General features: G+C 34.2%; 1 protein-coding gene across 5 annotated transcripts in view; it reads left to right on the top strand.

The window, feature by feature from the left end:
- LOC111504836 (uncharacterized) overlaps positions 1–25,634 on the top strand; it is a 1,217,253-nt gene that overhangs the window by 355,933 nt on the left and 835,686 nt on the right. The window contains exon 2 of one of the 5 annotated variants that reach the window (XM_074181144.1): positions 13,231–13,267. The exons of 3 other annotated variants lie outside the window; for them this stretch is intronic. In XM_074181144.1, coding sequence (XP_074037245.1) covers positions 13,265–13,267 — 3 coding nt within the window. In that variant the 5' untranslated portion in view covers positions 13,231–13,264. Of the gene's footprint in view, positions 1–13,230; positions 13,268–14,201; positions 14,242–25,634 lie in introns of those variants that run through there. One more of the 5 variants, XM_074181145.1, reaches the window with a different exon arrangement.

The following is a 25,634-nucleotide window of genomic DNA, read 5'->3' as shown; positions in this document are numbered from 1 at the left end:
TTCGTTTTCAAACTGGACCAAATGTTTCCCCTTAGAAAAATCAAAACTTATTTCGAAACCCTTGAGCTACTAACCTAGCTTTAAATTTCTGGATTTTTACATTAAATGCCCGTTTTGAGCCCACAATCGTTACATCTCTCTTTGGTCTCTCAACTATGTTTCCCACATTCTTTCCTTCCATTCGTCCAATTTCCTCTTTCATTGAAACATTGCATTGAAAAATGAGTTCACCCAAATTATGAAGCACATGAAATAAAGCAAATTTTTTTTTGTCATTTTTTGATATTATTGAAAATGGAGGCGGTAGAGCAAAAAAATTAAATCTGTCATTTTCAGGTTTTTTGTAAATATCTCACAAATAGTTGACGATTTCATGAATCTGAAAATACAATTGTGTTGCATCCCTAAAAAGGTAACTTTTGTTTCATTTAACCGTCCTTGTACGACTTACCGTTTCCGAGATAGCAATAATGGTATCAGCTAAAAAAACGGCCTGTTATATACAGAAAATTGAATTAGAAAATATATTTTCATAATTATGTAATTTTCTGGGAAAGAAACTTTTTGGCTTTCTACTACTCCATCTGATACAAAAAAAGGGGATGAGAGAATCTTCCAAAGAAAGGAAGGAAGTAATCAATTTGAAACTCTATACATGAATGTGTAGATCATGCAAAGAAATAACTTTCAGACACAAACTGAAAGAAAGTCCTCCTGAAACAGCTACTTTCATATAAACATTGAATTACACGAAAAAAAATAATTCTTTCGAAACAAATACTTCTATATGAACACTGAATTATACAGAAGATACTTTCCTCTACTCAGTTTGTATTTCAAACATTTGTTGTGGAATAAGAATCAGATATCATTCACATGAGTTCTACTTTGAATGTAATTTTATATTGAATTTCTAGGTGGTTTATGCCGAAAATGGGTAGAAAATAGCGATTTTCAAACCAATATCATCGTTTCAATTAATTACTGAATCTCTTCTTCATTATAATATCAGTGTAAACCTGTCAACGTCTTAGCTTACTTGATGATGCTATTGGGAATTTTATCAGTGTAGAATTGATCTCATTGATTCACTTCGCCTTTGAACAAAGAATTACGTTTATTCAGTTTGATTAGTACATAACAATATATCAAAATATCTAGTGTACTTGTGTAGTGTAGTTGTATCAGAAATTTCTACTGAGTGGTAAGAAAATCTATAAACGTGCTTTCAAAATGTCTGTTAAACATTTCCAGGTTGATATAATGAAATAGAACCAAATATATAAGACAAATATGATTGTCACAGTCTCGAAAAATATATTTTTAGCTGCGGAATTTGGCAACACTTTATTAAAAATAACCAAGCCATTGTGCGAAATGATAATGATTAATGAACCATTTCACTGAAAACCTCTGAATGGTCAGAGGATTTCAGAAAAACAAATTTAAATGTCACATTTCACTTGACTTTTAAGTCATCAATGTAAGGCCTGTACATTGTCATATCAATAATATCCCAAATGATCGATAGTTCCATTCAACAATAATGAGATACATAATTTTCACAAACTATTTTTAGTTTTCAGATCATTTGTTCCACTGCCCGGGATATCACTGAAATATAAATATTGAGAATCTGGAATGGAAGTCGAAAGACGATCTTAAAAGTATCATTTTATAATAATTCATTTTTCTATCATTATTCAATAACCATGTTATTGTTTTACATAAAAGGTATCCGACAGTTTTCCAGAATAATAATACTGACGTGAGTTAGATATTTTTTTCTCAACCTAATTTTGAAGGATTACTAGTGGGGATAGAAACAGTAGTACTACAATTATCCAGATCAGTTGGAATAGACCCCAATATGGATAATCAAACACCTGGATGATTTGACCAAAAAAGAAGCAGATCAATTTAAAAAAATTAACTCTTCACAAAGATATTTAGATCATGCAATCATGAAATAGATTGCTTACTTCGTTTCCTTAAAAAATTCCCACATTTTTTTTTGTAAAGAGGGAGAAGTAGAAAACCAAATTTTGTTTTCAATGAATGCGGGTGTTTGGTAAAAACATTACACAGGTGTCCATGCATATCTATGGACACCTAACGGAAGTGGAAGCTTCTTTATCCAATATCACCTCCAATAATATAATAATGTTCTTATTCCATTTTTTCCAATCTCTAAGCTATAATGCGTGCAACTTCGTTCAAACTTGTGATTAGCTGAGTAGTGACTGACGATGTTTTTTAATATAAATAATAATAATAATAATATTATTGTTCATTTCATGAGATTAAATACATATACATATAAACAAGAAGAAATGCAGAAATAAACATGAGAAGCCACTGAAGCTCATTGAACTTGTGTATAACAAAAAAAAACTGAAACAATGAACTAAGTTAGGACGTTATGATGTGTGTGATGTCAGTTGAAATGGAAAAATAAATAGAAATATCATGAACATGAATCAGTGAACAAACAACATTACAAACTAAACTATCGGTCGCTCATCATTCATACACCATATACGTAGAGTAATTGAAAGTCATATTATGTCTTATATTTCATTCAATGTTCTGTTCTTAATATGGTCCTTGATGTCTGCACTTTTGTTGATTTGCTGTCTTTTCTATAAGGTAAGTCCAGAAAGATTGCAACAGTACAGAATATGGTGAACAATGATGTCAGATGTTAATTAAAACATATGAATAAATGTTCATATATACGTATAAAGCTGGTGTATATCATGAATTGTGAAATTATTTTCATTTAGACTTTTAAATATTTACATTCTTTTTTGTGAGAACATGTGCTTTTTCTTTCTGTATCACTACTTCATTTTTTTTTGTTCCAATATTTTATTCAACTCACCTATTGTTATTTTAGTTCGCCATAATTTCAGTTCTTTTTTAAATCTGTTATCACTTGTAATATACTTTATTTCAAATGGAACTCCTGCATAGGCAATAGGGCACTAGTATGTGAGAAATCTTTGAATTCGAGATGTGCTTACTTTAGGAATCCTTGAGGTTTTTTGCTTGAATATGGTATTGTGCAAGTGATCCACAGACAATAATTTTGTTTCATATCTTTTAAGATACATTGCAAGACATAAAGAAATATAAAAAGTGTTTCAGACGGATAGGTATAATCTCTATTGAAAATGATTTCAATGAGAGATTTTTGAGCGACATTGATAAGCCTGAGATGAGTATCAGTAATACCTCCCCGCACATACAGTGTCACCATTAAAGTGCGCACCATATGGAAATTTTTTTTCGAAAAGTTTCAATGAAGTTTAACTTCGGCACTTGTTTGTGCTTTGAATTTAACTCAAAATGATGCCGCCAACTGCGACCCACTGACGTTCAGTGTTTGTCAAATTCAACTTTTTTTTGAAAAAAATTGAAAAAGTGAATTTTTAGATCGAATTTAACAAAAAGGTACTTGCAAAAGTTGTGTCTACGGCAATTTTATATCCATATTTCATGACACTAGGATAAAGTTAACGTTTTGCTCATTTTTGACAGATATCTCCATTATTTTAAAAAACAAGTTCGGTTAATTGCCATCAATTCATATTTACATAACAAACTCATCATGAAGTTTAACTTTTCCGATACATTTTTACTCATACGGACTTTTTTAGAGAGAAATTGAAAGTTTGCTATAAAAATTTTAACATGACTGGTGCAAAGTTTCAATCACTTCGGTACACTTTTTGTTTCAGGTAACCCCACAAAAAAAGTCTAAAGGCGTCAAGTCGGGTCATCTAGGTGGTCAATAATGTTCCCAGTTACGTCCAATAACTTTGCCTCTGAACATTTGTTGGAGGGGCTGTTTCACGGCAACCGTGTGATGTATTGGTGCGCCATCAACCTGATACCATAGGTCGTCTTTAATATTTAAAGGCATGTTATCTAAAACTTCACTAACCTAATTATTCAAAACGTTGAGATAACCGACGGATGATAAATTTTCCCTAAAGAAAAATGGCCCAATTATTTGGTCGTTAAGTATCCCACACCATACATTAGTTTTAAAGGAACACTGATCACCACATTCAATTGTGAAATTGGGATTTTCTTGGGCCCACCATCGGCAATTTTGAGAACTTGCCGTTTCCTTTGAAGAGAACGTTGCCTCATCTGTCCATAAAATTTTATACGGAAACTTTACATTTTCTTCTCTCTCTCCTTGAAACCAGAATGAAAACCCCAAACGGACATCAAAATCTCGTTCTTTTAATGTGTTAATAAATTTTGGCTTGTAAGGCCAAAATTTATTCTTTAATTAAATTTTTCTAACACTTTCTCTCTTGTAATCGGTATTTTTTATAATATCGGTTATGCTCGTTTGCCCGTGTTCAATAACTTTAAAACAAATGTTAAGTTGGGCCTCCTCATCATATTTACTTGGAGTGTGCTTTTTCTTGAATTGATTTGCTACGGATCCTGTTTCTCCGAATTTCGACATTTTCCTTGACACAGTAGTATGTTGAACATTTTTTCCTGGATGCCGTTCATTAAAAATGTTAGCTACTTTCCGGTATGGTGTATTCTCAACACATATTAAAACTATTTCTATTCTTTCCTAAAGAGATAACATTATTGCAACAATAACTGTTAAAAATTTGACAAATTAATCAACAACTTGACACTACCATGGCATGCATTTTTTGTCAAAACCTACTTATAAATTTCATTCAACGTGATTAAGCATCCTTACCGCCCTAGTTAGTGTTTATAAATAATCTGTAAATACTGAATATTGGAATTTTAATGTAATTTCAACTCTAGTAATTTTATCAATACTTCCTTCAGTTTTTGAGTTGTGCCTGCTTTTTCAAAATTGAAGGTACTGACATTTATTTGAGAAAATAGCCAAGTGATTGAAACTTTGCACCAGTCATGTTAAAATTTTTATAGCACATTTTTAATTTCTCTCTAAAAATGTCCGTATGAGTAAAAATCTACCAGAAAAGGTAAACTTCATGATGGATTTGTTATGTATACATGAATTGATGACAATTAACCAAACTTGTTTTTTAAAATAAAGGAAATATCTGTCAAAAATAAGCAAAACGTTTACTTTATCCTAGTTGCAAACAATTTGGCATATGGATATAAAATTGCCGTAGACACAACTTTTTCAAGTAACTTTTTGTTAAATTCGATCTAGAAATGCACTTTTTCAATTTTTTTCAAAAAAAAAAGCTGAATTTGCCAAACACTGAACGTCAGTGGGTCGCAGTTGGCCGCATCATTTTAAGTTAAATTGAAGCACAAACAAGTGCCGAAGTTAAACTTCATTGAAACTTTTCGAAAAAAGTTTCCCATATGGTACGTACTTTAATGGTGACACTGTTAGTATTATATTTTTATATCAATAAATGATATTTTTCCAAATATGTTTGAAATTACACGTTCCGCAAACAAATAAACCATATATTCAAAAATCTACAGGTGTAGTAATCGATCACAATTTTATATTAACGATCGGTTATTTCACAGAATAGGTAAGTTATGAGAATGAGTTAGATTTTTCATTTCACTTCTGAAACAAAACAGCACAATCTCAACCTCAATCTGTTACGTCACGAAATTCCCTCTAATAAATTTCTGAATGACCTCAGAAATGTTTATGGAACGGTAATAATTGCCGGAAAGTGTTATGGGATCCAAATGTAAATAATTTAACAGCACAGTTAAAAATAAACTGAGAATCTTATGCAGTCAACTAGTTAATTCTGCTTTTAATAGAACGATTTCGATAATGAATTACTTTTGCTCTGGAGTAAAATGCATTCGAAGGAATATTAGTTCTTCGACTGAAAATTCAAGTTTGTTACATCCTCAATATTCTGTTGAAGTTCAGCAGTTTCTTATTTATTTTGAAGAATATGATAAACAAAGTATTGTATACATAATAAAAAAATTTTAACACTCTATTTTTTGTTCATAATACAGACAAAATCAGCAATAAAATAGTGGTAAGCCTACAATAACTTGTATTTTGATATAATGTTGTAAAGGTTTTGAATTTTTTTTGTAGAAAGTGAGTGTGAGTATCAAAGAAATTGATCAAACATGCAATTGTCTAAGTATGAGGAATGTTTATCTATGTTATCGATCCTACGAATGATCATTCCTGAGATATTCAACCATTTCAATCACCGAAAATAGTATTATGCACTCCTAGGTGACCGTTATTCATAAATATTATTATATGTTCGATAAAGGTTAGTAAAAATACGTGAAACTAACATAATGAATATAATACTTTCCATAGACCTTCTCACTGATATGTGAAAACTACGTATATAATAAATTATTTGAAATTTTTTTCTCTCAGTAATTCTTTCAAAATTGAGTAAAAAAGGTCGTTTGATATGAATTTGGCAACAAAGTGAAACAATTTTCTTCTTCTTCTTCCTGTATTCTTGTTTTTCTGACCCTACGTGAGACATTGCCAACTAGTTTTTGGGGTGGATGTGATATGATTATTTCCGAAATTTTGAAGCATTTCATATTATCAAACAATGACTTGATATTTCAAAAGAGACATTTGATTGAGCAGTGTTGATTGAATGGAGATGACGTATATTCCTTCATGTACTTTTTCTGCTTCAGAAAAACTATATTTAGTTTAGAACGTGGTTTGAAAAGAGGGGCGACTCACAATGGTTGTAACGCTACAGTCATTTCTGAAATGCTCTCTCCGCGCCAAGTATTACCACAAACTCCGACATATCTGGTCATCTGAACTGTCGAGAAAGAACAATGTTGTCATTAATAAATAAAGGAATTAACTGTCCTGACCAAATTTATTTCCAACAATATTTCAATAATCACAAACTAATTTATTTACAACACTTAGCAACTAACACTTAACTTATTTATACTATTTGAATTCCTTGTTTAGCCGCTCGATTGACTTTCTGAACTGATCTTTTGGGTCGGGAAGACGGGCTTATATCGGTAAAGGTCCTTTCGAGAATTCTGTAGTTCGGCGGTTCCCGATGCATTCTTTTGAGGTGAGGTCATGTGTCTTTTTTCAATGAAGTCGGCTGGCGTATCAGGGGCGGCTTCAGATTCGTTACAATACTTGTCGTTTCAATCAAACTCTACTAGTTTGGAGTACTAACATGGACTGGAGAGGAGCTGTATCAACTCAACCTAAAGACCCGAAAAATTATGCATCACCGTAGGATTAGGCATCGCAAATTACCCGTTCCACAAGGAGGCCATTTACATCTGAGTTTGGAGTGTCTACATGACAGAATGGGACTGGATGGATCATATGAAGTCATGTGGAGTATGGATCCCCTTCTCTGCATGGTCCGCGACCATGAGAGAGCAGAAACTGGAGCTTTTCTTTTTAGGGTAGCTATCCGAGCATCACAACACATTATTTTCACCCTTTTTTTTCCGAAACATGTAATGGAATATATAACTGATGTTCCAGTAACCCAATTGGACTTTCTCAATTTCTCAATATTTTTTAAAATTCATTGACTCTTTTATCTGCTCACTTGAATGCCAATTTCAGTAGGAAATATTTTTGGTACCATAAGCAATGCACTTGTAATGGTAATGATGTGATGAAGTCTCCCATAAATCTGTAACTGACGGACATTTGTCCAAATATTTCAAAATGAGAATAATTTATCGATGATCGATATTCTGAATGACATTTTATAACGAAACACATCCTAAGCAATTGTTCAAAAATACTTCATCTCATTTTTATTCAATTCCAAAACTGGATAGTTGAAGAAATGAAGAAACGGGTTTTCGCCAGTCCTACGTTCTACCAACTACTTACTCCATGAAGACTTTACCAATATAAAATCATTTGACTCTTAAATCAGGTTGAGTTGATCCTCCGCCTATTCACCTTCATGCAGAAAGTATATTGTTTTAATTGTACTTATGTGGAATAAAGACGTATTATTATTATTCCTTCCATCGAAATTTGCGCTGTTCAGGGCCTATCCTCCGAAGCTCTGATGCATTCGGGAAGACGCGCCAGCATTATCAACTAGTGACCACTCCCCACACCGTGGGTTAAGTGATCATTGGGTCCGAAAACCATGTGCTCTGAGTGAGCGCAGTGAGCCAAGAACGACAGCTTTCTTCATCTGTCCGGCTAAGGTTTCTGCATCAGTGCGACAAGCCCGTATGATTTTGAGATTCGAAAGTAGAGATGACATCATTCCACCAAGGACTACAATAATCAGAACAATCATCTTGACATAGAGTCTGCGGAGTTCGGATATGTATCCGTTTTTACTACTCTTTTCGGACGATATTCGTCTAGCCAGTAGCTTAAAAATCCACGATAAATATCGTGTTGCTCTGGTGGTCGAGAAGGACTACATTAGGCTCATTAGCTTATATGAGCCTGATGGTGGGAAACGAATATTTTCAATATATTCGGCACTTCTCGATCCTTACAACGGATTCAATACCGTAAGAGTGCCTAGGTGACAATAAAGCACTCTTAGAGCCACGATATGTCGAAGGGTATAGGCCAAAACAGCATATGATGAACATGCTGACAGCAAGTGCATTAGGATTTCAGACGCCTCGCGGCAGGCCCTGCACCTTGTCTCAGGGATCTCAATATCCATTACGATACTGCGGTAGATTGATATGTTGAAGACACCATCCTGTCAGGCTATGATGAAACCCTCAGTTTTCGACTTCAGCCGACTCGACTTGAGGAAAGTGAGAGTCAGGCGCTTTGATAGGGTCCATGTATTTCATCATAATGTACTCCATCATAACATCAAAGGAGAGAAATCGCAATGCATCATAACGCTACAAGATGAAGAATGCAGAGAAATGTAAGCCGTCATAATCGCAATTCATCATAACGTAAAACAGCAGAACGTACTTTCTCATAAAGTACAAGTAATGTACAGAATCTGTATTCCATCGTAACCGTAATGTATAGAATACGTGAAGTATCATAACGTAATCCATCATAATTTGGTTGCGAGCACATCAAGTTTGTCTCACAATAGCTTACTGGTGTCATAATCGATGGTCCGAACACAAAAATATTCTAAGCAGATAACCATCATATTCTTAGCGGAAATTTGCTATACTACGTAGGGTACAATTCATTTCAAATGCATTCATTTCGAATGCAAAAAACATTTTTATTTCTCACCGAATTAAAAAAAAAATTATTAAAAGTATAATTTTTTCCACCTCAGTTAAAAATCTTTCGCTAGGCAGCTGCCCCAAAGATAAATGCCCCAATTCTTGCTCTCTCATGGTCGCGGACCATGCAGAGAACTGGATCCGAACTGCTGACGACTTCACAGGCTTCATTATGTACTATTCTATCTTGTAGACACTCAAAACTCAAAAGTCCACAGCCTCCCTGTTGTCAAGGGGAGTTCAACCGTGGAACGGACGATTTGGTATGCAAACTTCTATGAACATGCATAATATTTCGGATCTGTACGTCGAGTTGATACAGCTCCTCCCGGGTATACTTCATTATTCCAAACGAGTAAAATATGATTGGAACGGCAAGCATATTTCTTGCAGAACTTTGTTCTTTCCGGACAGTTCAGATGACCAGATCTGTCAGAGTTTCTGCTGATACTTGCCGGGGGAAGTCCTTCACTGCTGTTACCTCCTATTATTATTTTTTTACCGTAGTATTCGCTGACCCTATCCCCCGTAGGCCCGATACATTTGAGAGGGTGCGCCAGCATTATCAACCAACGACCACTATACACACCGTGTGGTAAGTGATCATTGAGTCCGAGAATCATGTGCCCGACGATATTCGTCTCGCCAGAAGCTGAAAACTCCACGACATATATCGTTGTGCTCTGGTAGTGGAGAAGGACTACATCAGGCTTATCGGCTTGTATGAGCCTGAGGGTAGGAAACGAATAGTTCCAATAAATTTGGCACTTCTTGTTTCCAAAAACGGATTCCATATCCCCCGGAGCGTAGGGAAACATTGGCGTCTTGTCAATACCGTAAGAGTGCCGTAGGTTGTAGTATATTATTATTATTGTTATTATTATTATTTTGTTAGGGGATGAACTACTGAAAATTATCATTCTTTGCCACATTGGGAATTTTTGGTTGAGCACAGTCATTTACACCAAGTCTGTGTTTTTATTCTTGTTTTTCATTACATATTATATATTTCGAAATGAAATGTCAGTTCAGTGATTACCTTGACGTTTGAGAACACATTTTAAAGGAGATACATTCTTGAGTTGCGATTGAAAAGTATTGGAAAATAACTGCAAAATCACTTAAAGAACAATCACTTTTGCTTCAGATGAAGAGACAAAAAAAACTTTAGCAGTAAACACAAAAGTATAAACTTTCAAAGTCCTATCTCTCAAGTTACATTCCGTTAAAATTATAAGTTGTATTTATGGTCATGCTGATGCTTGAGGAGTCACGTAACGGTATCACTGTGTGATAGAAATAGTATTCTGAAATACTCTCATTTTTTGGTTTTTTGCATATCAAGAACACCTGCTTTGGAACCAGCTGACAGTGATAGTCAGAGTTGTCAATTAGCAGTTACTCCATCCTGAATGATTTTTACGTTATACTAACCATTGTTTGTTTGATCTCCAACGCCCTGTATTCAGAAACAAAGCAACTCCGGACATATGTTCATAGACACTCTTTTCTTAAAACGATCTAACGAATCACCCTCTGAAGTTTCATACCGTAGTTAGGAAGTACCCTGTATAATTGCTAACTTGATATATTTTCAATTATTCCAAATTACATAATGAAAGCCGATTTAATATCTGACTTATTACATGAAATGTAACAACCAAAAAGGCATCTAGAAAATTTCCCAGTCATTTCTACTGTCACATGCCTGGTTTTGTTCACATTTTCAACTCAGAATATTATCGGAATTCAACTAAATCATCTTTATTTTGATTTGAAGAATGTTTTGCTTCAGGTATAATACCCAATTCATGACGTGATATTCATGTTTGCAGGAAAAACCATTCACCAACATGCATACAAATATGAGTACCGCTAAAAAGCCCTTGACAAAATATATTCCTCCGTATCGTATCTCTTTCTATAATGCAACCACTTAGTATGCGCTTAAAAATTCCATATTCAAGTGTATTTATGGTATGCAAGCACAACTAATAGTGGCACGTTTTCCTATTCTAGAGTGCCGTTTGCGATTTTCATCAAAACGTAGTGGAACTTGTTGAGAGTTGAAATAGACAGCATTGCAGATAAAATCTTACCAAACAAATACTAAATGTTTATAGTAGTTCAGTTTGAATTTAGACAACAGTGACTCAGATCAAGCGTACTCAGAAAGATATACTGTTTCACATTGATTTTAAATTACATAAAATTTTAAGTTCATTGGTCGTTTCAAATTTTCAATGAACTGTCGACTGGTATGATATCCGCCAAAAGCTCTACATAGAAAATTATTTGAAAAGTTTTGACAAACTGGAAACAGCCAACATGAGTCTCATGAGGTTCCAAAATCAATCTAGGATTGGTTATTTCAGGTTCCAAGAGAGTGAGTCTATTCATGTTTCCACTTCAATTTGCAGGAGATTATTTGGGCTCACACGAATTCTAATAAAATTTACACAAATACTGCCAGAATGGTCCAAAATCAATCTGAAGACATGAAAATGGTCTTGTTGGAGAGTACATTGCAGAACAGCAGATTAACTACTTAAATAGTGAATTCTTCAACAAGTAACGAGAGTATTGCTCCTTTGGTGTCGAACCTCATAAAGGTAACAGATGAATGGAAACAAATCTATGCTGATTTTTATCACAGGTCTTTTACGATTAAAACTAATTTTCTGTTATCTTTGCTCTCATCATTATGACAGCAGAGAAGACGGACGCCCAATCATAATAAAGAACCAAGCTTATTTGTCAACACATATTGCTAAAGCAAAGAGAAAATTATCATTACACGCGTATGACTGGGTCATACTCGTCTTATTCATGAATACTTCATCAAACGAAGTGATGAACCTAAAAATATGACGTTTAAAATATCGACCTGACTGTTGAGCACATTATTGAAGACTTTACTGAATATCATGACCAAATACAGAAAAACCAAATTCGCCAGTTGCTTGAAAAAAATTTCATGAATGAATCAGGACATTTGATACATTATCTGATGGACATGAAAGTCATGAAATGAATTCATTTATCGGTATTTATTTACTCATTTTGTTCTATATATAGTCACTAATAAAATGTGATTGATGTGACTTGAGCAGTCAGTAAAAAAATTCAATAAGACACAGAAGAGTTCCATCTGCTGATCGAATTTCCAGCTTGATTATTTTATAGTGGAAAAAAATTCTTCGAATTTCTCGATAATTCCGAGTGGAGCATTTTTATTCATACGATGTCAAAGTTTGGAAAAAATTTGAGGATTATTGAAAGAACGATAATCTTTTTGCTCATTTTGAATTTCTCTATAACTTATTTTTGTGTGAGTCGTCGATTACAAAATAGCCAGAATACAGTTGAATATACAGGGTAAAACTCAAATGATGAAATGATTCCTTGTCATTGAAAAGATACATAGAACCTAGGTCCATGATCTCTTAGTTCTTTAATAACATCGTGTTGAAGTTGCAATAAAAAAGCAATTCTACATTGATTATTGAGAGACATTTTTCTGATAATGATTGAACTCGGTATTTTCCACAACAGTCATGAAAGGTATCGTCTTGTGTGATTAGGTTTCAAATAACAATTCAATTGGCTTGGCAGTGGATTACCAGATTGATATTTGAAGTGAAAATTAGTGTATACCAACTTTTTTTTTAGTTGGATATTAACTCATATTGAACAACTGATATTACACTTCTCCTTTCACGTAATTTTATGTCGTATTGTGCTTAATATTCGAGATAAAAAAATGAAAGTAATTCTTTGTACGCCCGTGGGCCACGAAACAATGATTCAAAAATGCCTCAACTCATGTCATATTTTGTCTATTCCTATGTTTATGCAGTTGAAGGTTCGAAGTACCTACCATAAAATGAATGAAAAATATCCGAGCATTTTCCTGAAATATGTTTCCCTTTTAAGTTACTTTTGGAAAGCTCAAAAATATACATGACTAAAAGGATTACAGAAACAAATAATCTTAGTGATAAAAACTACTTAGTCAATATTGATTTCACTCTTTTGTTTCAGGTTAGTTGCCCAGTTCCATTAAACATACAAACAAATGGTAAGCTTAAGGTCAATACTCCCTAATGAAACAGACATGTACCACATAAATGTCTGAGAAATAGCCAAGTAAATGAACCGATAAACATACAGACGTTCACATATACACCCATTTTTCCGTATTTTTTGGCATATCTATTGGATTCTTTGTTCATCGTTACATTCCATCGGTTGAGAAAAACTTTGGCAGCTCCTTTCACTCAGTACATCCAGGAAATTGCCAGGAATATATTTCTTTTGTTTTTCTATGCTGGAATTGATATAAGAATATGGCGACATCAATCAGTGAGACATTTTATGTAAACAATTTTTCGTTCTGAAAGTTGATGTGTTAGTTGTCAAGTTGAGTAATTTTATGACTGCCAACTGAAATGACTCAGACATCTCTTTCACGCCAGCTGTTCTTTGAAATAATTGCCAAGTGAATCTGTTGTCGTACATCAAACGTCAATTCATCAATAACTAGTGATTACAAATTCAGCTCCGTTTTCATATCATACGTCTCCATGACAAATGAATGAATGATATTTCAAGTGAAAATTAGTGTATACCAACTTTTTTTTTAGTTGGATATTAACTCATATTGAACAACTGATATTACACTTCTCCTTTCACGTAATTTTATGTCGTATTGTGCTTAATATTCGAGATAAAAAAATGAAAGTAATTCTTTGTACGCCCGTGGGCCACGAAACAATGATTCAAAAATGCCTCAACTCATGTCATATTTTGTCTATTCCTATGTTTATGCAGTTGAAGGTTCGAAGTACCTACCATAAAATGAATGAAAAATATCCGAGCATTTTCCTGAAATATGTTTCCCTTTTAAGTTACTTTTGGAAAGCTCAAAAATATACATGACTAAAAGGATTACAGAAACAAATAATCTTAGTGATAAAAACTACTTAGTCAATATTGATTTCACTCTTTTGTTTCAGGTTAGTTGCCCAGTTCCATTAAACATACAAACAAATGGTAAGCTTAAGGTCAATACTCCCTAATGAAACAGACATGTACCACATAAATGTCTGAGAAATAGCCAAGTAAATGAACCGATAAACATACAGACGTTCACATATACACCCATTTTTCCGTATTTTTTGGCATATCTATTGGATTCTTTGTTCATCGTTACATTCCATCGGTTGAGAAAAACTTTGGCAGCTCCTTTCACTCAGTACATCCAGGAAATTGCCAGGAATATATTTCTTTTGTTTTTCTATGCTGGAATTGATATAAGAATATGGCGACATCAATCAGTGAGACATTTTATGTAAACAATTTTTCGTTCTGAAAGTTGATGTGTTAGTTGTCAAGTTGAGTAATTTTATGACTGCCAACTGAAATGACTCAGACATCTCTTTCACGCCAGCTGTTCTTTGAAATAATTGCCAAGTGAATCTGTTGTCGTACATCAAACGTCAATTCATCAATAACTAGTGATTACAAATTCAGCTCCGTTTTCATATCATACGTCTCCATGACAAATGAATGAATGATATTTCAAAATAATCAGAAGTCTATTAGGTGATTTATACTTTTCGATATATATATATATATATATATATATATATATATATATATATATATATATATATATATATATATATATATTGGGCATCGTCAATATCGGGCAGGCGGTCCTCGATTGAAGACAAAATGAAAAAAAAAAACAAGAAAGTACTTGATAAAAATAGCTGCGTAAACGCAAGCAAAACATAAGTGAAACCACCTATTGGTGTGACACCCAAGTCAACTTGCCAAGTTTTTATGTCAGTATTGGTGGTTTGACCAATCAACCGACAACTGCGGTAGCAGAAGTTTGGCATTTCAGGTTAGCTTCCCAAATTTCTGCTACCGCAGTTGTCGGTTGATTGGTCAAACCATTAACACTGACATAAAAACTTGGCAAGTTGACTTGGGTGTCACACCAATAGGTGGTTCCACTTATGTTTCGCTTGCGTTTACGCAGCTATTTTTATCAAGAACTTTCTTGGTTTTTTCATTTTGTCTTCAATCGAGGACCGCCTGGCCCGGTACTGACGATGCCCAATAGGCTGAAACAGCTGATGTGTTTCTTTCAGTTGATGAAATTTTTGTTGAATTATAGTCCATTTTATGTCCTTCTCTGGACACATGGTTACTGAGAGCACATCAGTGAAGGTTCCTGTTGTGTTATTATATTGTACTTCTTGTCTTTACACTAATTGATCAATGTCAGAATTAGTTCACATAGAAGTGATTACATCCTGAGAGATGTGCTCTCAGTAACCATGTGTCCAAAAAAGGTCATAAAATGGACTATAATTCAACAAAAATTCTATCAACTGAAAGAAACACATCTAAAAGATTGTTTTTGAAAATGTCATTTATTTTACAATCCAATTATTGCCTCAACAAAAGATCAGATATTGATCACCTCAGTGAAATATATGCCTTTTCATTAGATATTGACAAAAATCTACATGAATTCCAAACCAATAATAATTCTGGTTTTTCATTAATATAATTTTCATGAATTTCAAACATTTTCCCTTCAACAAAAAAATTTCCAACCTCCCCAAGGCAGGGTTTTACTTTCATTAACAACACTTCTTCACTTGTTTTCTCCTAAAGACCAATGAGGATGTTGTTCATTCAATTTAACATATTTGATTTTTGGGTTTCCTCCTTGAGTTACTTACAGAACAGCAGATGACTCTGATCACACTTGCACCAAAATCAGTTCTCTTTTGTTCCATGGATTATCATCTACAAACAAACACACCTTTTCAAACTAAATTACATGACAACTGACAGTGTCAATTGTTCTGTGTCTCTCTCTTTTGTTCTTCAACCTCATGGCTTTTACCGGTAGTCCATAATTTTGAAACAATTAACGATTTTTATCAAATTTTAATGTAATATTCTTCTTTGTATCTTGTGAGGAGTCAACCTCTTTTAATTAGTGACTTTGTTTATTGTATTTACATGTTTCAATTTTTTAAATACATCTTTTTCGACACGGCCAACCTCACTAACAGTAAGTTGACCTTTCATATTGATAATTTTTTATAGTGTATTACCATCATACAAAATTTGTAGATTTTCCCTGAAGATGATAATACATTTTTTCAAAATATTGAAATAACTTGTGTTATAAGAGTACACTTCCGTTCTGCTCATCACCCAAAGAAAAGTTATATATACATTCTATATATTCAATGTCGCGTTACGTATACTTATTTCCGGAACCATACTATTGTTTTTATAGACTATTGCATAAGAATGGTTTTGTTGTGGTTAGGTATCAATCGATTAGAAACACACCATTTACTGAATTTGTTATGAAGTTCGTTAACTTTCTCATCAAATTCATCATTTTCACTGTGAAATGCAACAGATACATCATCGGCATATAATACTAAGCAACCGGCATTCATATACTCTGGCAAATCATTGACGAACATAAGGAAAATCAATGGACCCAGTATAGATCCTTGTGGTACTCCTAGATTGCTGTTATGCAATTCAGATCGTGCTCCATTGAGTTTCAGAATAATTTTTCTGTTCCCCAAAAATGACGTGAACCACTTTACTTCCACGAATTCCTAGTGAGCACAGTTTGGTTTCAGTATGATCTAGGTCTAGGCAATCAAGGGCTTCCGTGAGATCGAAAATAAAGGCACCTAAAAGTTCTTTTCTATCGAGATATTCATAGATGTACTCAACAAATGTACAAATAGCTGTCTCAGTAGACCTACCAGGATATAATCCGTTTTGTGAGTCCTTAGTTATTTTATGTTTGTCAAGGTAAGGTATCAGTGTATTGTACATAGCTCTCTCGATTATTTTGGTTATAATGCTGGGTACAGTTATTTGTCTATAGCTATCCATTGAGAGAGGATCGTTCTTTTTATAAATTGGAGTTACCATACCAAGTTTAAGTTCTTCAGGAAATACGCCCAACTCAATAGATGAATTTATTATTCTTGTGAGCGGTTCAACAATTCGCAAAACTATGCTATTCACCAATTTTGTTAAGATGCAGTCAACTCCTACTGAATTTGTACAGTTTCTTGATCACAAACCAGGTTAAAGTAAAAGGAATTACTTAAATTCAAATTGCACTTGACACATGGTTCAATATGAATACATACTCTCACATTCATATTGATAAATATTTCACCAAACAACAGAGAGTAGGTAAGATGAAATGTAAGTCATTCAAACAATTATATTCTATGGAATAAATTCACTATATCTCAAGCTTATTTGTTTTCATCCCTTAATATCCTTCTCTCGCAATAATTTACTTACTCGAATCCTGAGTTTTATGAAGTCCTAAACACACTTTAATCTCTCCTTACATAGCATGAATGTTTCATCTCGTGCTGCTAATAAAGTCTTCGTTACATTTCGAATTCCTTTGCTGCCATTCCCAGACAAACAACCGACTTTATCTTCTGAAGAGCTACGTCTCGAATGCGATGTCGCACATTCCTCGTCAAACAACATTCATTATTCATTTGGAAAAGTAGTTCGCCGTAAAATCTTGTAAACTAGTATCCGAGTCGGACACCGGCTTTTCAACCCCTATTTATTGTTGGATCTTGGGGGAAACTTCGTAGTGAATACGATGTAGAAGTTGAGATACGCTGAACAATCTTGGGAAAAATTTCATAGTAAATACGATGTAGGGGTTGAGGTATGCTGATTAATCAATAGTATCTCAATTATTTCGAACAGATAATAAATGTACTATTTATTAGTTGTTCGGAGTTTTCAACCTTCCAGAATCTGAAATCTGATTATTGTGGATCAATACTAGGTTTCTCATGTTGAGAAGTGAGATCTTGTTAATACTAAGCAAGCACAAATTTCGCCTTTCTTTTAGCTTACCTTTAATAAAAACAAGAATTTTTCTTCCACTTGTTGATGAGTCACCCTTTTTTTACATGTGGCCCCATTGTCATTCATTGGCCACATAGGTGGCATTTTATGTACTTGGGCATAAGGTTTTTTCTTATTGGTCAGTGGGCTATGCTTGAAGATTGACAGTAAACAAATCCAAAGAAATGAATTTCAAATGTTCAAGCCAGTCTCGGATATACCTACACAGTAGGTTGAATGGACTGACGCCTATCAGAAAACAACTATTCCACTGGCTAATACCACGAACGGCGTTGGATTATATCCGACAGGTGTCAGTGCAGAAATCTTCACAGAACACTTTCTGCATACGCAATTGGCAATACAACTGAAAGAGTCAATCTTCAATTTTGGAACGGGCACACTTGCAGACCGGTTTCGGGTTCCTTAGCCACTCGTCAGTGCAAGATAGTCACCATCATCGACCTAAAGTCAATGATATTCCATAATTAAGCCCGAAACTGGTCTGCAAGTGTGCCCGTTCCAAAATTGAAGGTCGACTCTTTCAGTTGTATTGCCAATTGCACATGCAGGAAATTTTCTGTGAAGATCCCTGGCAGCCAATTTGACGAAAAAGCAACAAGAAACGAATAAGTTATTGAGGGATTACCTGAAGGAATTACGTGAAAGTGGTGAAGAAGGCTGCTATATAAGGGGAGAAAACCTCTATAGAAACAATATGGGATACACAGCGGAAGATATTTTAGAGATTAAAAGAAACACCGAATTACCAGATTACCCCAAAGCCATAAACGCACCAGAAACTCCATTAAGACCATCCGCAGAGAGAGCTATGAAACAGGAGAAGAAATAAAAAAAAATGCAAGGAAGATAGAAGAGGAAACAAAGAAGGTGAAAAATGACAACGTAGCTAACAGATATCAACAGCATTTTCACGCAAAGGAGACCGGAAACCAGAGAAAGAAAAAATTCAGCAAAAGAAATTCAAACGAAAGCTACCTAGAAAAACTCAAAGTAGGTAACAATATATCTCGAGTTATATTTTACACACATCTCGTTTTTTGTGATCAACTATATTATTGGTGAATATTACTGAAAATATGAATGAATATCTCAGAGACTTCCATATTGAAACAGTTGAAGCGAAAATAATTGAAGATGCCCCACAATTATTGAAAGTTGAAAATACTAGGGTAGATATCAAAATACTTCACAGTAACATAAAGAGTGTGAATAAGAATCTTGACCAAATGGAAGTATTACTAGAAGAAACCAAACATCTTTTCAATATAATAATTCTATCTGAGTATTGGCAAATTAGAGATATTATATGGCTGGGTATAATCTCATTTACAATCATGGTAACCTGAAACAGAATGATGAATTTATTGTATTTATTAAAAATAATTTATATTTCACTCATGATATAGTACATTTCTCAAATGGAATCAAAATTATACAGCTGAAAGTTGAAGTACACAATAAAAATATACATTTAACATCTATTTACAGATCACCATCTACATCAACTAATAATTTCATTGAAAGTTTGTTAGAATGTCTAGAATCTTGTCTAGATATCTTGTGAAGATAACAATATTAACGATCATATTCTGATAGGAGATATCAATATTGATATAATGGAGAATGATGACATCACATATAACTATCTGAATACGCTTAGTGCTCATGGATTCATATCTTATATGAATTAGGTAACAAGGATTAACTCTGGTACTTGTATAGATCATTGTTTCGTAAAAGATATCTTAAATAACTACAAATACAATTCATTCGTTCTTGAAACAGATATAACTGATCACTTCCCTATTGCACTACAAATCATCTCACCTGAAACAAAGAAAAAAATCATTTGATTTATTGAAATATAAAAAAATCATTGATAACAAAAAACTAAAACAAAATATATGCGAGGAAAGTTGGCTTGATTTATACTCGACAGATGATATTGAATTTGTCACTCAAGTATTAATTCAAAAAACCAACAAAATCGTGGAAAAAAGTACAAACACAATTAAAGTTAGTAGGAAAAACATGAAAAGGAATCTGTGAATTTTCATCAAAACAAAATTGAAAATAATGAAGGTAATTCAATCTAATGATGATTCTATGATTACTTACCAGAAAAAAATTGTTAAAAAAATTTGTTGAACACTATAGCGAAATTGGTAAAATCTTGGCGAATGAAATAAAAAAAAGACCAAATTATAAAAAAAAAACAAAATTATGTATTCTTTTTTCCTAAAAAGAAATGATGAATGTGTAGTCTTGCAAGTTATTCAGAAGCAATACCATTGAAATACATAATAAACTGGTCATTCAGTAGTGGAATATGTCCAGCTCCATTGAAATATACTTATTACTACAATGAATAAATGTCTGTAGAAGATGTATGTGATTAGAGTTGTGTAATCTGTAGATCAACTTCTCCATGGTTTGTTTATTTGTTTCATTTTAAAAGAATAGGGCATTTGTTTGATTGATGTGTGAGTGATGTTCGATGTAATGTACATAGTGCGATTGTTTCATTAGGATAACCTAAATGGTTTCATTTATATTAACTGTATGTAATTTTAATGTAATATCTGTATACAATTTTTCTAGTGCTTTTTTTGTTCATACTGAAAAAAACTTCATTTTTATATTCATTCATTATAATCTATTGAATATTAAAATGATATATTAGCCCACGCACAGGTTTATCTTCCTGTGGGAACTATATTTATTTGCCTAACGACAGTTAACACTAAGATTATTCTGTATTTCAAATTGAATGGCAAATAAATATTATTATTATCATTATTATTAGTTGTTTAGTACCTCGTCCACTAGATGGAGTAACATTTTTGTTTTTCGCTCCAACTTATGACGAGAAATGAAATACTCTGAAAGAATTTCGATTCTCAATTATGGAATATCATTTACTTTAGGTCGATAATGGTCTCTATCTTGCACTGACGAGTAGCTAAGGAGCCCGAAACCGGTCTGCAAGTGTGCCCGTTCCAAAATTGAAGTCGACTCTTTCAGTTGTATTGCCAATTGCGTATGCAGGAAATTTTCTGTGAAGATTCCTGCGCTGACGCCTGTCGGATATAATCCATAGCCGTTCGTGTTATTAGCCAGTGGAGTAGTTGTGTTCTGATAGGCGTCAACCTACTGTATCCGAGACTGGCTTAAACCTTTGAAGTTCATTTCTTTAGATTCATAAGGTTTTTAGTCAAATTGGACTCAAATTAGCAACGTTAGTTGAATATATCTATATGAAGTCGCTTTTGTGGTTGTTGCTATTTTCAATGAGATTTGATAAAAAACCTTCATTTCAACACCTCAACACGTGTTGCAATCACCAAGTGACCATCTTCAACAGAAAGATAAAATATAAAATTTAGAAGTCAGTCATTTTTTGAAAAAAGTATTTCATTTATCATTCATTTTCTTATTCAAATTTTGAAATGAAAATTTCATTTCCTTTATCAAATCTTCTGTTCATCCTCTCATTCATTATTCTTTCCTTTTTCGTTCATCTAATCATCATTAATAACCAATTTCATTTTGATCAATTTTCGTGTACCTACATTCAAAGTTGAACGTTTATCAATTCCATCATATAGGCTTTTTCGATAGTGCGAAGAATAAATTTTTTCCTACACGTCAATTGGGTACTTCCAAACAACGATTTATTTAATCAGATGAGACTTTAAAAAAGTAAAGCGAGCAAAAGAGAACACAATAAATTCAGTAGTTGTACCATTTTATCTGCTTCAGACATAATGAACAATTAAATTCAACAACACAAAGGATTGCTTAAGATGAATTAACTGATAGCTATTGCCAAGAATGTGAACAATAGGTGTTCATTAGGGACATTCACAAGGTCGTGAAATTTGGCAAATACTCACTATCATGAACACTATCGTGATCCGACTAAAATATTTGTAGAAGCTGTGATATATATGTATATACACATCGGAAAAGTCTAGGGATATTTTTATAACATACTAAATATCATAAAAATAAATGCATGTGGTCGTTTAATTTCGATTAAATTGGTACACTCGACCACCCTGTAGATTTCTATGGGTTGAACAAAGCCTGCAAAAACGGTAACTAATCTTTTATCCAGCTTTTTACAAACTGTAGGTTTTCGGCTAAAATGAATAATCTGAAAGTGTCGAGTTTGTACATTCTATGCAGTTCATGCTCAGCAATTAAACTGGAAATATTGTGCTTTAACATGGAACGCCATCACTTACCGTCGGCTGAGATAAATAGAGCTCTAGGGCTTCTTCAAGGTGGCATGCGACAAAATGATGTAGCTCTTCGTTTGGGGGTCTCCCAAAGTGGTATCAGTCGATTGTGGCGGCGTTTCCGTGAAACTGGCAGTCCAGCCGAACAACATCCAGGGCGAGGACGCGCTACAACTGCAGTTCAAGACCGATTTTTGGTCTTAACCGCAAGAAGATAACCGACAATCACAGCACCTGAGTTGGTTAACGTGTTGCAGCAGACGCACCAGGTAACCATTGGTCGTGATACTGTCAGAAATCGACTGCATGAAGCAGATCTCCACAACAGAAGGCCACTTAGATGTCCACCTTTGTCGAGAGGCAATCGCGGTAGAAGATTAGAGTGGTGTCAAGAACATCAAAACTGGGATGCAAATGATTGGGCCACAGTTTTGTTTACAGACGAATCCAGATTTGGATTTCATCCAGATTCTCGTCGAGTAAGACTGTGGAAATGATGAACGTTTGAGACACGTCCAGGAAGTCCACACATACAGAGGTGGTACAGTAATGCTATGGGGCGGAATCATGATCGGCGGCAGAACCGATCTCGTTTTTCCAAATCGCTCCCTCGCAGCTCGACAGTACCTCGACACCATTCTTCTACCTATCATCCGTCCGTTTGCTGGTGCTGTTGGTGAAAACTTCCACCTAATGCACGATAATTCTCGTCCACATGTCGCGCGTCTAGTGACTGACTGGCTCACCAACGAAGGAGTTGATGTATTGCCATGGCCAGCACAATCACCGGACCTGAATCCCATCGAGCATGTGTGGGACATGCTTCAACGAAGAATTACTCCGCATATGGGGAACATTCACACAACGTTTCAATGGAGAGAGCTTTTAATCGCTGAATGGGCAAATGTACCTCAACAAGACATTGACAATCTCATTTTGTCGATGCACGATAGATGTAGGGCCGTAATAAACCAGCGTGGAGGCCATACTTTGTACTGATTCCAATTTTTTTTGTATTCTGATTTTTTTTCGGGGTGCCAAAGAAGAGCCATATTTTTTATTAGTTTTGCTTATATGCGCACTCAGTATTTCTGACCATTTAATAAATTTTGTTGTAAGTTACATTCGTTTAATAATCACCCGTCAACTTTTTTTTCCCTATAGCGATCTAAAAAAAAATTATTCCCGTTTTTAAAAATATCCCTAGACTTTTCCTAGACTATATATATATATATATATATATATATATATATATATATATATATATATATATATATATATATACATATATACGGTAAAATAGATTAACAGTGTCTCTCAGTCAAAAAATCAAATATCAAACTCTGCTTTACTTAGCCAAGCTTTCGCTTCTAATGGGAGGCTTATTCAGGGCCTATAATTCAATGAGTTGTGAATATTTTCGCCATTGAATAACATTATAAATCATACTTACAGTAAAAATGAGCGAAAAACAATAAATTGAACATATAAATTGACGAGAAAGTTATACAAGTATAAGATTTTTTGTGGGTTTGACAAATGTCATACCTTCACATAAATGTCATTTTTCAATGGGTATGATGATTTCATAATTTTTGACTCTGATTGATACAATTTTCATTATTATTATGTTTTTGATGTAGTTCCAGTAAGTTACTCTATATACTGCTGAGATTATCAATGTCAGTTTTCTTATTCATACAATCAGAAGACTTATTAATTTAATATACGAAGTCAATTTGAATTGCATAAAAACTAAATAGTTACCAAATCAGATACGGCTGGCTTACTCTGAGTGGGAGGTAAGAAATTCATACGAGGTATAAGCCTTATTTTTTGTTGGAGGTTTTATATGGCATTAACTAGTAAATTCATCAGACTCGTACGTAATTCATTTATTTAGATGTTCGGATTGACTTCGTGTAGACTACACTGTAACATTTTTTTCCGTACCAATTCAACACTTGTGAGGGCGAAACCACTGTTGATATCAAGCTGTTGTATTGAAGGGGTCCAAAGATACCCAGGAATGATTCAAGTAGAAACTGTGTCGGCCTGACTTTCAGGTTTTATAAATAATGTATCCCCCATCCATCCTTCATCACACACACTCAGAAAATTCCACGTTTTCAGTTCATTATCAACAGAACGGTGTCGCTTGAGTTTATAACTCAATTTTCAAAGTTAACGCATATGTGCATTCTCTTATTGAATTTTTAAGAATAAAACACAAGCACTACAGGAAAATCCTTCCCCAACAGGGAAGTTGGAGGTATATTGAATTGAATCTCAAAACGGTGAGCAACCACAGTCCATCGCATATTTCTGATATGGGGCCGTCCATTAATCACGTGATGTTTTTTTAGCATTATTATACTCTTCCTTCCTTGGAGATACGCAATGATGTTCAAGACTAACCCCTCATCTGACACCCAAAATCTTTTGATACCTATACTCTGCAAATAGGTCTTCATACAGATCATCTAGTTTAGACTTTGTTTCAACGAGAAATGTACGAGGTATAATAGTCTACGTATGTATTTGGCTCCAAAATAACAGAATATAACAGGTAACTGGCAAGAGCCTGGCTTTCGTCGTCATGCGCGGCGCACGGAAAATTCGTTCGTTGCCTGGTAACGGCGAGTGAAAGTCACATTACACGTCGCTTTTCAATTTAGAAATCACGCGATTTGTGATGAACCCCCTCCCCCCCTTTTCAAGCCTCACCTGATTAATGGACGGCCCCTATATACCGCTCTTGATGGAATCAAATGTGCCAAGTCATTTGAACATTTTCCGTGAAAGTATCTGTAGAAGTGAGATCAATCCCCAACCTTTCTTTGATGTTCCAGACCATCGAGGTTGCAAATGATGTTCGCGTCCCTGATCAGGCGGATGGCTCTTTTCTTGATGGAATCCAGCAGCTTCGGAGTATGTTTGGGGGCAAAGCTACATACATGAGAACAATACTCCAAAGAAGGTCTGATCTGTGCCTTATGAAGCATCAAAAGTTGCTGAGTTGTGTACAGTTTTCTGGTTCGGTTCGGCTGCTTTTGAGAAGCAGCCTTCGCAATTCTAGCGTCATGAGTGTGCCAAGATATATTGGTGTCCATTTCAACCCTCCAACGAACTTATTGAGGTCGTATCCTTATTTAAAATCTGCTTTTCAAGTTCCAAACATTTACAAACACTAATTGAATAAAAATACTGATCAGACGATTTTGGAAA

This window comes from Leptinotarsa decemlineata, unplaced genomic scaffold (genome assembly GCF_025532065.1).
Source record: "Leptinotarsa decemlineata unplaced genomic scaffold, Ldec_3_MD MMD2_tig00026307_RagTag_RagTag, whole genome shotgun sequence".
Classification (NCBI taxonomy): domain Eukaryota; kingdom Metazoa; phylum Arthropoda; class Insecta; order Coleoptera; family Chrysomelidae; genus Leptinotarsa; species Leptinotarsa decemlineata.
Note: the sequence above shows the minus strand (reverse complement) of the source record. Positions and strands in the feature narration are given on the sequence as shown.